The sequence below is a fragment of the Lepidochelys olivacea genome (assembly GCF_965140295.1).
Source record: "Lepidochelys olivacea isolate rLepOli2 genome assembly, chromosome: 5".
Lineage (NCBI taxonomy): Eukaryota > Metazoa > Chordata > Testudines > Cheloniidae > Lepidochelys > Lepidochelys olivacea.
The window spans coordinates 83,882,849-83,900,265 of NC_140415.1; the positions used below are offsets into that span (position 1 = coordinate 83,882,849).

At 44.4% G+C, this 17,417-nt stretch overlaps 1 protein-coding gene across 1 annotated transcript; it reads right to left on the bottom strand.

Moving 5' to 3' along the window:
• Positions 1–8,880: 8,880 nt before the first annotated feature.
• Positions 8,881–14,236, bottom strand: HINT1 (histidine triad nucleotide binding protein 1). Its single transcript, XM_084628630.1, has 3 exons — positions 14,076–14,236; positions 12,049–12,153; positions 8,881–9,209 (listed from the first exon to the last, which is right to left on the bottom strand). The coding sequence occupies exons 1-3, from the start codon at positions 14,184–14,186 to the stop codon at positions 9,045–9,047; spliced, it is 381 nt and encodes a 126-aa protein (XP_084484756.1). The 5' UTR covers positions 14,187–14,236; the 3' UTR covers positions 8,881–9,044.
• Positions 14,237–17,417: the final 3,181 nt, after the last annotated feature.

Below are 17,417 nucleotides of genomic sequence, written 5' to 3' on the forward strand. Positions count from 1 at the left end.
AAGTAACAGTTTGTCAGGAATCAGGGCCTGCACCAGAGCCAGTCTCTGGGCAACCTAATATGTGCAGCTGGCCTGTAGTTGGCTGCCTGATTGGCTACACTGCCTGATTGATTGGAAGAGAAAGCAGACTGGCTCTTAAGCTCAGCAATAGCAGTAGTTCAGTAGCTGCTCAAAGCATTCATCCATGGCTGCAATAGCTCCTGCACCTGCTTGTTCCGAGTCTAGTTTTGGCCTGCTTCTGCCTCGCTCCAAGTAACCCAGCTCCGATTCTTGACTTGACTCCTGCTCCAACCACTAGGTATGTCCTCCCAGTCACTGACATGTTTTTTTCATCTTCAAGTGCTTTCACATGTCCATTACGGTATAGGTGGCTCCCAAGCTGTTACCCTAGGTGGTATGGCTAGAAGTCTTATTAGAAGAGGCACTGTTTTGCCTACATTTGCATCCTCTCTTGACTGAGGCAATGGTGAGTAATGTCTGGCAAAAGTATGGCTTGAGGATCACACTGCTGCCCTACAGCTATCTATAACTGGGACATCTGCTACGAATGCTGCTGAGGCCAAGTGAGCTCTGGCCAAATGCATTATAAACTTGTTGGGAGGTGATATACTTTGGTTGCATAACACAATTATAAATTTGATAATTCATTGCAAAAATCTTTGAGTAGTGATTGGATCTCTCATGCATTCTGCATCCAGAACAAAAAGTTGGGGCAAAACTCAACAGGGCTTAGGCCGATCCACGTAAAGACTAACACTCAACGAACCTCTAGGTGTGGAGTCTCCACTCATTCCTACATGAGTGCGGTTTTGACAAGAACATTGGCAAATGGTTCAAATGGGAGTCAGAAACCACTTTCCAAAGGAACCTGAGATGTGATCCCAGCTGCATCTTGTCCTTGAAGAAGAATTGTATATAGTGGGTCAGTGACCAATGCACTCTGTTTACATACCCTCCTGGTAGATGTAATGACTACCAAGAAGGCCACCTTCACTGACAGGTGCACAGTGGCTGAAAGGGAAGGTCCATAGGTGCAGACAAACCAAGTTCAGGTCCTAGGAAGGAGTTGGTTCTCTGATGGGCAGAAACAATCTAGACCCTTCAGGAATCTGTTTGTGAGAGGGTGAGTGAAAATAGTCCTACCATCTTTGCGAGGTTGAAAAGACAAGATGGCCACTAGATGTATCCTGATGGAGCTAATTGATAAACCTGATTCCTTGAGGTTCAAGAGACCACAGAATCATAGAATATCAGGGTTGGAAGGGACCTCAGGAGGTCATCTAGTCCAACCCCCTGCTCAAAGCAGGACCAATCCCCATCTATCATTTAGATAGTCCAGCATCATTTGAATTTTAGTCTGCATCAGTGAGAAGTTATGGAGACAGACCAGACGGAGAAATTTTTCCACTTACTAAGGTAAATAGCCCTAGTGGAAGGTTTCCTGCTGTTAAGGACACATTGTGGACTGCCTCTGAGCATCTTCTGCATTCAACCACAAGAAAAACCACAAGAAAAGGCATGAGATGGAGCAATACCTGGCCATGGTTCTGTGTCAGCATGCCTCTAAATACTGGTTGCAGCAGGGGTTCTACAGTGGATAGTCTGTAGAGGTCTGAATATCATATCTGTCTTGGCCAGCCTGGGCCAAGAATCATCCTACCATGTTCTTGCTTGAGCTTGACAAATGATCCTGGGAATCACAGGTATTGATGGGTATGCATATAGGAGCTCTTATTCCACGGAAACGATATTGATCCTAGTCTATGACCAACTCTGGAACAAAAGTGGGCATACTTGCTGTCCTGACAAGTTGCAGACAGGTCCACAAACATTTTGAAGGGCCATTCGTCCTAAGTGAATGATCGACTCAGATGATCTCCCAGACCATTTTGAACCCCAAGCAAGCGAGAAGCTTTGAGAGTGACAGAGTTCCAAAAACAGAAGTTCACATTCCACAGCTAGACTGCCTCCTAGCAGAGGCTGTCCAGTCTGGATCCTCCTCGTTCATTCGCATAAAAGACTGCTGTTGGCAGTAAACACCTGAACTGACTTTTTTTGACTGTGAGGGAGGAAGTGCTAATGTGCCCAGAAAATTGCACATAATTGTAACCTGGCCTCATGTGCGACCCATAAACCTTGAGTCCGATGCACTCCCCATCCCATAGCTACTGCATCCATTACCAAAGTCATGGTAGGGATAGGTGGAGAGAAAGGGACCTCCTGCACAGGTTGTCTTGATACCAGGGCTGAGGGAGTGTGTGACTGGAGTGCTCCAGTGCCGATGGACTCAACCGCTGTAGCGATGACAGATGAGGGTGTGACAGGTTCCCCTGGGATGCCACCTGGAACTGATGTACCACTGAGTCCTCTGACCCAACAGCCTGGGCTCCCTCTATCACTGTGTTGCTGTGACAAGTTGCAAAGCCCTCCAAGCTTGAACTCCCACCAGCATTCATGCAGGTAAGGACACACCCAGCTGCAGTTACATGCAGGCTCTCTAACCATCAGCCTAGGACCCCAGAGCAGTACCATCCTGCCCTTGTCAAATCTGGCCAGTATATGGGCTTAACATCTGGTCTGCTTAACATCTGGACCTTGAAGAACACAGACATAGGGATCTCATCCATTCTGCTGGTAATGCTGGGAAAGCACTTCCACAAGGGGCCACTGAACAGCTTCCCTTTGATGCCTGACAGGGTTTCAACACGGGTTTCTAAGCTGCCTCCATGAGGATGTACTGGACATGCTCCTCCCTCAGTTTCTTTGCCCTGGCCTTAAAACCATGGCAATTGGAGCACCTGTCTCTAATGTGACCCTCACCCAGGCACTTGAGACAGCACAAATAAGGGTCACTGTAGAGCATAAGCTTTCTGCAGCTCACGCATGACTTAAACCCTGGAGACCTTGGCATAGGCCTTCCCCATATTGGGTGGGGCCTAGATGCTCTGCTAAGCAAAGCTTTAGCCAGAAAGCCAAAATAATCCAAATAAAATAGTAAAACAAATTTAATAAGATGAGAAATAAAAACAAAACTTTTAAGAGTCCAGGGTAAAAAGAGTACCACTAGGCAAATAATTCATGAAAATCCCTCAGGCTCTGACCAGCAACCACGGAAAGTGAGAAGAAACTAAGGGAGAGGCAGGGCAACTCCACCCTTTATACCCTCGCTTCTCAACATAAGCAGCTCAATGTTGGGCAGGGCCACCCCTATGGGTACTTCTAGGGAAAACTCTCCCACACCAGTGCACAAGGCATGTGTGCACACACCTACAGAGTAAGTGATATATGCAAGAACTCAAAGAAGATTCCATTTTCAGGTGGAAATATTCATTAGCAGCCCAGTTAATAAAACAGACAGGCTTTCTGCAAGGTAGGTCAAACAGAAAGTGGTTGAGTTTTCAAAAGCTTGAAGAAAGTAAATTCACTCCCATTCACTCATAACTGACTTGACTCTTGTTCATCTGCATCTACTGCCAGAATTGAGGTGATGTAATTAAGGCAGTCTAAAAAATGTGTTCCACATATAGAGCCTGACTAATGGCTTTCAAGAGCAGAATGATTCATTTTTCTCTAGCTAACTGGGGCTAATAATGAGTATACTAATTAAATGTGGCACTTCTCCAACTCCTTGAAAACCATTTTTAAGCACAGAAGACTTCAAGAACTCCTGAAATCTGCACAAAAAATCACTGCGTATTTACACCGATCTGCTTTTGAGCTAGTTTCTACTCTTTTGGTTAAAAGACAAGATATCCTGGCCCAGGTCATTCCCTCTGAGGAACTCCAGGAAGGCAGCACACCCCTGGTATCAGTCTCTTCTCTACAATCTGCAGAGAGCTTTCTGTGGGTTTAGAGGTTCACAGTGTCAGGGCCCTTTGGCATGTCCCCCCTCAGCACTATAGAATCTTTAATCTGTAATGCAGATGTTCATGGTCACTCCAGACTCCTGGGGCCATAGTCCACAGGAGGCGCCTTATACTTTTCAGTTACGTTGCAAGGATGCCAGCGCTGTTCTCCAGGTGGCTTGTAACAGCTGAGGGGTGGAGGTGTCCCAGAGGCAGACCCCCTATTACATGGGTTCATCAAGTCTGTTCCGATGTTGGACTCTCAGGCCATCAAGCCTTTGCGGTTGCACAGGAACAGACCAAATGGTGAACGATTGCTATGGCCAACTATCTGGCTAAGTGTTGAAGAAGGAAGGAAGGAAGAAGTGAAAATCTGTCCCCCAATTTACTGATATAAGATCTAAAGTATAAGTGGAACTGCAAATCAGACCACAGTTACCTTCATTTTAATTGCAGCACCATAGAGAAAGAATCAGTGGCTATTTTGTCCATGCTGCATCTCTTTTTAACTGTCCTCTAGATGGTTATTGTGACGAGGGTTCCAGGGGGGCCACACTGAGGTTGCTTAATCAGGGCAAACTGCAAAGAATGGGCAGACGATCCCCAAAACTGGTGGTTATTCTGATACTCAGATTTACCAAGCCAGCAACAAAACAAACACCTTACTGGTTACCCAGAAGCCAAAACACAGTTCCCTTAAAGCAACCCAGCCTCAGGCATCCTCCCAGACAGTCAAGACAAATATGATGATGATTACTGAAAATCTTGTTCATCATCTACCAATCGTAAAGGATGGACACATTACCTTCCAGGTCAATGAATATTTCAGATCTTTCCCAAATAAATGCTTACAGCTAATTCTTATTACCTAAACTAAAATTTATTAAAAAAGAAAAGAGGGTATTGGTTAAATGATCATTATACATACAGACATGAACAGAGTCCTTAGGTCAGTTTCATAGTAGAGATGGTGAGCTTTAGAATTGCAAAAAGTCCTTTTCAGAATCAGTTCATCAGGTTGTTGTCCAATGCCCAAATATTCAATATCAGGGCGGTCCAGATGACTCAACTTCCCCTGAATAAAGCTTAAGCAGATCTGAGATGAAAGGATCAGGTCCCCAGAGTTTTTATAGAGATTTTTGCAGCCTCTTGACAGCACCAGTCCTTGAGTGAACATGGCTTTTGAAGTAACCTTCTATTTCCTAAGCATCCTAGGTAATTAGCTACATAGATTAACATAAATCAACTGCCTCTCTCACACCATTTTACAGGTGATTTACCACAAACTTCAAAGAGAAATTAAGAAAGTGATATTAGTACATTTAAATGTTAAGATCTTATTTTGATCTCTGAATTAACCGAATACAGCACGGAAAGGAACTGTTTGGTTACATTGTTAACCTCTAACAATATTTATGTAAACACACAAAACACAAACATTATCCGATATGTCTCTAAAGTTTCAATCAGAATCAATTATCCTGCAAGTTGCTAAACTCTTTTTAGCCCAGCATCACAGTTATACTCTCATTTATTTATAATTTAATAATGGGGAAAAATCAGGCAATCCCACTGCTAGCATAGTAAGAAAGAAGCAATTCAGTACACTATTCCTGCCTGCATGTTACATGCAAAGGCAAACATAGATGTATGAAGATAGTCCTGAAGATGTTCGATAACGCTCTTTTTGCATTTTCAGTAATGTGTTTTAATACGTTAGTATTAATAATATCACTTGGCAGTTGACCCCATTTTCATTATGGTGTTGGACCCCTTTAAAAAAAAACTAGATCTACTACAAATTAGGAGCCAGTTCCACAAAAATGAGTACTGTAGCCCCAGTCACTTCAATGGAAACACTGGCACAAGGAGAGCACTGCTATAAAAGAATAGTGGCATCCACTGGTTAGATAGAAAAGCCATTAATAGGTCTGATATTCCCATTGGACCCATGTTATCCACCTGAAAAGCTGAAAGTTTGAACACCTCATCTTTTATTTCCCTCAATAATACTAAACATTTGTATGAAAACCAATGCAATGAAAGAAAAAGTTGCATTTTATCAACCATGAATGAATTCAAATAAGCAAAGAAATTCTAGGGAATGCTGGTGAGTTGCTAAGTGATCCCAAATACCCAGATGAGGTTTGTTAAAAACATATCACATCAAGAGACAAAAGGAAAGGAACTGATTAAGTCCCTCAACAAAGAGATAAATAAGATGTTTCAGTAAATTATGGAATGTAGCAGTAATTTATGTGGCAGGATTTACTGAATGAAATGCAGTCCAGTAAATCCTTTATCAGAAACTGGGGAAAAGGCAAAAATGGTACAGAAAAAAAACATGATTAAATGTAAGCCATTCATTGTCATCTGAAACACAGTGAATCATATGAATTTAATAATGATATATTGGAGGGGAAGCCTTTTAATGTACAACAGGACATTTCTAATAATTATTAACCCATTTGTCTATGTTCAGTTTTACAGGATTTTAGGATTTGGTGCATTCAGAAGTGTTGCTGTGGTTTTTTTGTGAAAGACTCCTATTCCTGCTCTTTTCCTCCCTGCCCCCCTTTCTACCCATATCACTAAAAGTCTAGTATGCAGGTCCTCACCACATCCCAGGTTAGCTTCTCCTGTAAATTTCTCCTCTCTGGCCTTCCCACCACACTTATCTTCCACCCTCTAGCTGCTGAGATCACCACCCTCGTCTGTTATGTTGTCCCTGCTATCCACTCTTCTGAGTCCCTCCACTTGTTCTCCCTTTTCCATCACAAGATTTCTGTCCTCACTCTGTTTCTCCCTGCGCAGCTGTTTTGTTTTTCTTACCCTATTGTTCCCTCTCCCTCTGGTCTGCCTTTATCAGCCACCTGCCCTACAACTTCCACCTATTCTTCCACGTTCCCCATCTCACATGAAACACCTTCATTCACAAAGCTATCTCCTCCACATCTATCCTCAAAACCCACTTCTTCCATGACGGCTATGAAAAGTTGGCCAACCTAAGAACGGATTTTTTGAGATTGTCAATGGGTATTCATGTCAGAAAACGAAGTAACCCCCACTAGATATAAACCTTTCACATATTTTGACTATAACGCTAAGTTGTGGTACAACTCTGCCAGGCACCATGCATTCATGGCGTCAAAATGCAATTTCACACTCAGAAGACTCATATTATCATCTTTCTTAATTGCTTCAATCATCAGAGAAATAGTTACAAATGTTGACATTTAGATAACCATCATTAGGCATCTGAATTACCATTGAGATGATGTAGAAGTTCACACTTCCCACAGCTATTATTGCAAACATGAAAATTCCTGCTTAGAACTGGTTCGTTTTCAGGGTTATCTGTCTCTGAAACCAAAAAAAACACAGATTTTCCTTACATGGTTTAAATGAATTCAGTGCTTGTGTAAGAAGCTAGATTGTCAACACTGGCAGAGTAAGTTCTCTTATCTGGAGAAAGTACTGCATGAACTGTAGAAGTTTTTCTATATCACCCTCCTCAGTGTGCCTCCAGAGAAACTGCTTCTAGAGGTGAAAAGGGAATTCCTTTTTCTAGATTCATTCAGCCTCTGGCAAATTGTTAGAGAGAAGGGACAACTGTCCACTAAGAAGTGCACTGGATCCACCAACCCATTTCACATGAATTGCCCACCAGAAGGTAGCTGCATTGAACTATTTCTGGGGCTCCATACAGCCCTGTGCACACCTGAATCCCACCTTGTGCAACTACTAGCTCTCTCTCATCAGTTTCTCTTTTTACCCCAAACTGAAGGCGGTTTCTCATTATGTCTGGTCTTGATTCAAGTTTTTGAGGTTGCATTGCTGGTATTACCCTTTCCGTCAGTCTTCAGCTATTGGTGTTGTGGATGGGTGAACAGATGAAGAAAAGGTTTAGCACATCTGGGTGAATGAGTTGCAAGCATTCTATGGGGTGACTAGAGGCTATTGTGAGTATGGGAGAGGGAGGGTAGTCACAAATGTGAAATGCATCTGGATACTCCTGGACACTTCTCTTTACATAAGGCACCACAAAACCCATGGTTGTAACAACCTAAGGTAAAACTTTGTTACTAATAGCCAAGGCTGAATTTGAGCTTTCACCTCAAGGTAAGAGATTCTACATTTTTTTGCTAAGGTCCAGATCCACAAAAGTATTTATTTAGGCTCCTAACTTCCATTGATCTCAATGGAAGTTTGGAACCTAAATACTTTTATGGATGTGGCCTTTAATTCTTGAACAATCCAGGCCTGCTGGAGTACAGCTGACCAATGTACACAACCAATTCTGAAAGAATTATAACTCATTTGTACCAGCCTACTTCACCTTGACTTTAGTTATCTTACATATTGTCTCCTTTTGTTTTTTTGTCTTATTTTCTTGTTTGCTGGAAGTTGATTCTTTAAACAATTTATCTTGTGTGCTGTGTTAACCTTTTATCTGAATGTAATTGTTAGCTGTGGATTTAAATAGAGTTTTCATTCAGTCTGCTTCTTCTTTGGTTATCTGGAAAAAACAACAATGACAATTTATTGCTTTGTTTTATTTCCCTATTTTTCTCCCTTTCTACTTCGTTGTTTTTCACCAGAAAAGCTTGCAGGGAGACAGAGCAGGGGCCATTAGTAAAAAACCACCACATACATACACACCCTCACCACCCAGGTTAGACATAGGTGGTGCCACACCTATAATCTTACTAACTTGTCACACCCATAGTATCTTAACCTCATATACATCATTTAGACATTTCTCAGTTTTAGTGCATGTGTGTTTACTGCCCTGCCTGCATGTACTGTTCCTACAGTGTTCAGAAAACTGTGAAGAGGTAGGCTCTTCATGAGATATGAAAAACTGGATGAGCTAAACAAATCTTTCTTCATATTCCCCCCCTTATCATTGAGTTTGCCACATTCAGTGAAGCAAGTTACTGAATGTAGTTTAAGCAATACTACACATTCACATTCAGGAAAGACAATGATGGAAACAGTTTTGTAAGCAAAAACAGCAAGAAAAAAAAACAGATGATGCTATGTGCTATAACTTTATTGTGTGAGCATTGTCGAAAACTTGTATTGCCCTTTACAGAAAAAGGTGATTGAACATGTTAACAGTAGTTGGATTCTTGGGCAATGTATTAAATCGATGCAGGGATCATTTTCACACAGAATGGTGATTCTTGCTGCAACTTAGCCAGGAGGCCAGCCCAACTGACGTCCACCAAGAACATGGAGATGTACATGATAGACAGACTGCCCACCATCTGGCCCTTCATTCACGACCATTCGGTATCCCTTGGTCAAGCCCAATTCAGCAGCACACTTCTTGCCAATAATCATTAGATGTCCAAGAAGCTGAAAGGATTAAAAGGGAAGAGAGAGAGAGAGAGAGACAGAAAAATCAACCACAAAAACAATTATGAGTAATTTGAAGAACAGTTTATCAGTTATGTGGAATAACTGTTAAAAAAAATTCTCCAAGAAAATTTTAAAAACTACAGTGAAATGAAATTGCATATAAGATCAAGAATCTGATTTATAAAAGGTCTTTTTTTAAAAAGGGGGGGGCAAGGGGGCGGGGAGGGGATTAGAGGCAAGTTCCAGCGAATGGAAGTCACAGGCGGCCAGCACCTCTAAGGATTAGGCCCCTTTCATTCTTTAGGCAATGAAGAAAAATCCAATTAAAAAAAAAAAAGTTGACTTATCTAGTATATGTTCACAAAGACTTGGGGCCTGATTTTCAAGAGAGCTGAGACCTTCTAGTTCTCATGATTTCAGGCACCTCTTGCCAACCCTAACACATTATTTTCCATACTAGAACAAGAATCATCTAGTGTAGAACAGAAGGATGAACATTAGAATATATTTCAAAACAAAAGCAATATTTCTGTACTAGAAATGTACATTTCTAAAGCTACATAATATTTTTCATTGACTACTAGTTATTTGTACTGCAATAGCAGCCAAGATACAATAGACGCTGTTCAAATTCCTAAAAAGGAGAAAGCCCATGCACCAAAGAGCTGGCATTCTAGCAACTACTAAAGTTTAAAAAAAAGAAAAGTTACTGCCCTAATGAGACTACAATCTATGACCACGGAAAGCTACAAAACGTAGTGCTGAGCCATGGTTCCAGAAAAGGCGAAACAGCCTGTAGCTCTTTATAGTGAGAGTGCGAGTCAAGAACAAAAAACATTCTGATCAAGTGTCGGTTAACTTCCTAATCCTAAATACACAGCACTTTCATGGTTCACCTGAACAATTTCACATTTGGACTTCCATTTCTTTGGATTTCTTTCATTTTGAAGTAAAGTCACTCCTCCCCCAATACACCACTTTAAGCATTAACAATCAAGCTGTTTTATCACAAGCACTAGAACAAATGATCTAGGGAGGCTGTGGAATCACTATCATTGGAGGTTTTTAAGAACAGGTTAGACAAACACCTGTTGGAATGATCCTGATAATGCTTAATTCTGCCTGAGTGCAAGGGACTAGACTAGATGATCTATCAAGGTCCCTTCCAGTCCTACACTTCTATGATTCTACTCTAATGGGCCACCAGGAGACAAATTCTGAGAAGGCATTTCTCTAGCTGAGTGACCAATGATTCAGAATGGAAAGTTACACCTGATGCCAATGCAAAGCTGATAATGTTCCTCTACTGTCTCTCCTTTCTTTGCACATATTTCCCTTCCAAGGTTTTGTTTTTTATTTTTATTTTTTGGCAGACTTGTACCAACTTCCACCAGCTCAACATTGTAATAACTTACTCAACAAAGCGTGTGACAGAACTAATTACAGGGTACATTTGCCAGTGAATGTTTTAAAGGATGGTACCCTGTCATAGTCCTAGGTCAGGTGGTCTCAGAGTAGCTAATGAATTATTAAGAATGCCGCTGCATCTTGTGAATGTGTTTTGGTCATTTTATATTGTAACTTTCAGAGCTTTTGTTTTAAAGCTATGTTGTAATGACATTTAAACTTGGAGTTAAAGCACCATAGGCATGCATTGCACCTTTCAGCCAGAAAATAAAACAAGATTCCTGCCCTAAAGAACTAATAGTTTTCAGATGTTATAATGGTAGATTCAATGTAGACAGAATTTACAGAGGAGAAGGACCTCAGAATATTGGTTGATCACAGGATGACTATAAGCCGCCAATGTGATACGGCCGTGAAAAAAGCTAATGCGGTCTTGGGATGCATCAGGCGAGGTATTTCCAGTAGAGATAAGGAGGTGTTAGTACTGTTATACAAGGCAGTGGTGAGACCTCACCTGGAATACTGTGTGCAGTTCTGGTCTCCCATGTTTAAGAAGGATGAATTCAAACTGGAACAGGTACAGAGAAGGGCTACTAGGATGATCCAAGGAATGGAAAACCTGTCTTCTGAGAGGAGACTCAAAGAGCTTGGCTTGTTTAGCCTAACCAAAAGAAGGCTGAGGGGAGATATGATTGCTCTCTATAAATATATCAGAGGGATAAACACCATGGAGGGAGAAGAATTACTTAAGCTCAGTACCAATGTGGACACAAGAACAAGTGGATATAAACTGGCCATCAGGAAGTTTAGACTTGAAATTAGACAAAGGTTTCTTCCCATCAGAGGAGTGAAGTTCTGGAACAGCCTTCCAAGGAAAGCAGTGCGGGAAAAAGACATCTGGCTTCAAGACTAAGCTTGATAAGTTTATGGAAGGGATGATATGATGGCATAGCCTAATTTTGGCATTTAATTGATCTTCAACTATTAGCAGTAGATATGCCCAATGGCCTGTGATGGGATGTTAGATGGGGTGGAATCGGAGTTACTACAGAGAATTCTTTTCTGGGTGACTGGCTGGTGAGTCTTGCCCCATGCTCAAGGTTTAGCTGATCGCCATATTTGGGGTTGGGAAGGAATTTTCCTCCAGGGCATATTGGCAGAGGCCCTGCGGGTTTTTTGCCTTCCCCTGCAGTGTGGGGCACGGGTCACTTGCTGGAGGATTCTCTGCACCTTGAAGTCTGTAAACCACGATTTGAGGACTTCAGTAGCTCAGACATAGGTTAGAGGTTTGTTATAGGAGTGGGTGGGTGAGATTCTGTGGCCCACGTTGTGCAGGAGGTCGGACTAGATGATCATAATGGTCCCTTCTGACCTTAAAGTCTATGATTCTACGTAGTAATGTAATGTAATACATTTTCACAATACTTACAGATTCATCTGAATCTTCTGCTTCAGATAATTGGACAATTGGCTTCTTAGGAACCACTAGGAAATGCGTTGGAGCTTGAGGTGAAATGTCATGGAACGCAAGGCACTAGAGAAAGAAATTATTAAGAGCTGAAGCACTAACTTTTTAGATGAAAATAAGCCCCATATATAAATCTGAACATCTCATTACTACCCACATCCCTACCAGTATATACTGAAGTTGAGATGGTAACTTCAATAACTTTCCAAAATTAGCCCTGGTTACTTGATATCCCTTAAAAGGTAGTTAGCAATAAGAGGAAAACCTTAACTCAAATTAACACAGAACGCCCACATACAGAGGCCTACAAAGAACAGTTTTTAGTACGAACAAAGAACACTGGTTGGTTTATTTTCAGGAATTACTTAACAACTATTTATACAGCATTCTAAATAACAAAAAGCAACTTTTCAGGCAATAAACTATATGGATTCCAGCAATATATCCTCTACAGTTTACCATGATTAGAGGCAAAGTTTCTTAAAACTTTCACGTAGACAAAGGGAAATAAATACACCTGTATACACATCTTGGCTGCAAAGCAGCAACACAGAAACTGCTTTAGAGACTACTTCAAAACCATTTAGTGTTCTAGAATAAAATTTCCCCTCCACAGCTGTGATATTATCCTGACCTATTAAGATACTGGCTCTTCAACTGTCATTAGCTATATGGGTCACACAAATGGTAGATTTTTCAATAAGAACCCATCTTCTGCATTGCATTTATATGGGACCTGATTTTCACAAGCAAAGAGCAACCACAGCTTGCAATGATTTCAATGTTTAGTCAACCCCAGGTGGATCCAGTCAGATTCAAACTGCTAGATAAAAGAACTGGATTATTATGATGCACTAGTAAATATGCAACTTTTCCTAACTTTAGGAGTCAAAATAAGAGGCATGCCATTAAAAATTAGCCAAATCCAACAGTACCAGTGCCAAATTAGGATTTTGATAGCTTTCTCATAGCAGGATGGCTGCCTCTTCTACTCATACAAATTCTGAGTTTGTGGCCAAAATATGGTATGATCCAGATGCCAGATCAGAATTCATGCAATGCTGCTGCAGACAGACACACCTATGTCTTGATTTTTAAAATGCAAGAGTGGTTAAACATGTTCTCTATTTAAACAGAATTTAGATCTTTGAAGCCCAATACAGGCTGAATCCAGGTGTTGGATCCAAGTGTTGGCAGTACTACCATGCCAGGATGCACTGTTGGGTTGTTTTTTGTTGTTGTTGTTTTTGTGTTTTGCTAAAGAAGGAGCAGCTAAAGTTATTCTTTAATAGCTAAGTAATGCCATCCGCGGGGGGTAAATGGCTGGATCACATAAGATCCAGAGAACAGATGCAAATATTTAGTGCACTACTTGCACCACCCAGAATCCATTAAGGTCCAGAGATTTTTTTTGTTTCAGAAGGCCCGCTACACTTCTCTATTTATGCTTTGGAGAGGGGGCCGTGGTGGCCAAAAATAAGCTATCCAGGGTTTGGCAGCACCGCTGCGCTGCACCAACAGGGAAGCCGTGGAACTTGGAGGGCTGGGATCAAAACCAAGGTTTCCCTTTCCCCACAAAGGTCTATGACAAAAGGCCCGGCTGCTAGTCAGCATAGCAACACCGCCGCAACCAGATCGGGGAGACGCAGCAGTTTTAAGCCCACTGCCCCCAGCTGGGGAGCCGAAGACTTTGCCCTTCGGGACAGCGAGCCCCGGGGTGACAGAGCCAATTGTGCATTTCGCGCCGCTAGCCCGCGTCTTCTCTCTGCCCGCAGCGAGCCCTGCACGGTCAGCCACGGCACCCGCCCCGGGAGCAGCACATGGACCCCCCGCCTCCGGGCGGGGGCCACAACCCCGCACCCCAGCCTGCAACGCCGGGCGCCCCACCTCGCCCCGGGCAGCTGCTGCCGGAGGAGGACACGCCGCGGCAGCCGCCCGCCCGCCTGCCTCCCCGCCACAGGCAAGCGCGCCGCGCCGCCAGCCCCCACCCGCTCGTCCTCGAAGATGATTTTGGCCGGGATCTCCTTGCGGATGATCTTCCCGAAGATGGTTTCCCCGCCGGGCCGGGCGGCCTGCGCCTTCCGGATCTCGTCGGCCATCGCTGCCGGCTGCCGCCCCCTGCGTGTAGAGTCTGACGCCCCGCTGCGACGGCCCCGCCGGCCTCAGCCCACGGCATTGGTGCTCTCGCCTGCCCATCACCCTGACCCCGCCCTGCTGGGCACGGAGTTAAAGGAGCAGCAGAGTGCTTCTTGCCGTGCTGCTGGGCTCTGTCATTGCTGTGAAACGTCGTCCGGTGAAATCGGCCCCCAATGTAGGGGCTGGTCCTGTAGACATTTACTCCACTGACCCCAAAACTTCCCTGCATGTCCATAACTGTGAAATATGTCCATCCTCTGTGCACACTTTCCCTTGCTAAGCAGACTCACACCAGTTCTGCCTGTTCTGAGCAGAGTTAGGCCATGTATACGCTACAGAGTTAAGTCGACTTAAGTTTTGTCAATGATCATAAGTTGTTTTAGGGTATGTCTACACTACGAAATTAGGTCGAATTTATAGAAGTCGTTTTTTTAGAAATCGGTTTTATATATTCGAGTGTGTGTGTCCCCACAGAAAATGCTCTAAGTGCATTAAGTGCATTAACTCGGCGGAGCGCTTCCACAGTACCGAGGCAAGCGTCGACTTCCGGAGCGTTGCACTGGGTAGCTATCCCACAGTTCCCGCAGTCTCCGCTGCCCATTGGAATTCTGGGTTGATATCCCAATGCCTGATGGGGCTAAAACATTGTCGCGGGTGGTTCTGGGTGGTTCTGGGTCAGGCCGCCGTTCCCTCCCTCCCCCCGTGAAAGCAAGGGCAGACAATCATTTCGCGCCTTTTTTCCTGAGTTACCTGTGCAGACGCCATACCACGGCAAGAATGGAGCCAGCTCAGGTAACCGTCACCCTATGTCTCCTGGGTGCTGGCAGACGCGGTACGGCTTTGCTGCACAGTAGCAGCAACCCATTGCCTTCTGGCAGCAGACGGTGCAATACGATTGGTAGTCGTCCTCGTTGTGTCCGAGGTGCTCCTGGCCACGTCGGCTGGGAGCGCCTGGGCAGACATGGGCGCAGGGACTAAATTTGGAGTGACTTGACCAGGTCATTCTCTTTAGTCCTGCAGTCCTATTGAACCGTCTTATGGTGAGCGGGCAGGCGATACGGACTGCTAGCAGTCGTACTGTACCATCTTCTGCCAGGCAGGCAAGAGATGAGGATTGCTAGCAGTCGTATTGTACCATCTTATGCCAGGCAGGCAAGAGATGAGGATGGCTAGCAGTCGTACTGTACCATCTTCTGCCAAGCAGCCATGAGATGTGGATGGCATGCAGTCCTTCTGCACTGTCTGCTGCCAGCCAAAGATGTAAAAGATAGATGGAGTGGGTCAGAACAAGAAATAGACCAGATTTGTTTTGTACTCATTTGCCTCCTCCCCTGTCTAGATCACACTGTAGTCACTCACAGAGAAGGTGCAGCGAGGTAAATCTAGCCATGTATCAATCAGAGGCCAGGCTAACCTCCTTGTTCCAATAACAACGATAACTTAGGTGCACCATTTCTTATTGGAACCCTCCGTGCAGTCCTGCCTGAAATACTCCTTGATGTACAGGCACACCCTTTGTTGATTTTAGCTCCCTGAAGCCAACCCTGTAAGCCGTGTAGTCAGTCGCCCCTCCCTCCGTCAGAGCAACGGCAGACAATCGTTCCGCGCCTTTTTTCTGTGCGGACGCCATACCAAGGCAAGCATGGAGGCCGCTGAGCTCATTTTGGCAATTAGGAGCACATCAACCACCACACACATTATCTAGCAGTATATGCAGCACCAGAACATGGCAACGCGATACCGGGCGAGGAGGCGACGTCAGCGCGGTCTCGTGAGTGATCAGGACATGGACACAGATTTCTCTGAAAGCATGGGCCCTGACAATGCATGCATCATGGTGCTAATGGGGCAGGTTCACGCTGTGGAACGCCGATTCTGGGCTCGGGAAACAAGCACAGACTGGTGGGACCGCATAGTGTTGCAGGTCTGGGACAATTCCCAGTGGCTGCGAAACTTTCGCATGCGTAAGGGCACTTTCATGGAACTTTGTGACTTGCTTTCCCCTGCCCTGAAGCGCATGAATACCAGGATGAGAGCAGCCCTCACAGTTGAGAAGCGAGTGGCGATAGCCCTGTGGAAGCTTGCAACGCCAGACAGCTACCGGTCAGTTGGGAATCAATTTGGAGTGGGCAAATCTACTGTGGGGGCTGCTGTTATGCAAGTAGCTCACGCAATCAAAGATCTGCTGATATCAAGGGTAGTGACCCTGGGAAATGTGCAGGTCATAGTGGATGGCTTTGCTGCAATGGGATTCCCTAACTGTGGTGGGGCCATAGACGGAACCCATATCCCTATCTTGGCACCGGAGCACCAAGCCGCCGAGTACATAAACCGCAAGGGGTACTTTTCGATAGTGCTGCAAGCTCTGGTGGATCACAAGGGACGTTTCACCAACATCAATGTGGGATGGCCGGGAAAGGTGCATGATGCTCGCATCTTCAGGAACTCTGGTCTGTTTCAAAAGCTGCAGGAAGGGACTTTATTCCCAGACCAGAAAATAACTGTTGGGGATGTTGAAATGCCTATATGTATCCTTGGGGACCCAGCCTACCCCTTAATGCCATGGCTCATGAAGCCGTACACAGGCAGCCTGGACAGTAGTCAGGAGCTGTTCAACTACAGGCTGAGCAAGTGCAGAATGGTGGTAGAATGTGCATTTGGACGTTTAAAGGCGCGCTGGCGCAGTTTACTGACTCGCTTAGACCTCAGCGAAACCAGTATTCCCACTGTTATTACTGCTTGCTGTGTGCTCCACAATATCTGTGAGAGTAAGGGGGAGACGTTTATGGCGGGGTGGGAGGCTGAGGCAAATCGCCTAGCTGCTGGTTACGCGCAGCCAGACACCAGGGCGGTTAGAAGAGCACAGGAGGGCGCGGTACGCATCAGAGAAGCTTTGAAAACCAGTTTCATGACTGGCCAGGCTACGGTGTGAAAGTTCTGTTTGTTTCTCCTTGATGAAACCCCCCGCCCCTTGGTTCACTCTACTTCCCTGTAAGCTAACCACCCTCCCCTCCTCCCTTTAATCACCACTTGCAGAGGCAATAAAGTCATTGCTGCTTCACAGTCATGCATTCGTTATTCATTCATCACACAAATAGGGAGATGACTACCAAGGTATCCCAGGAGGGGTGGTGGAGGAGGGAAGGAAAATGCCACACAGCACTTTAAGCACAGCACTTTAAAAGTTTACAACT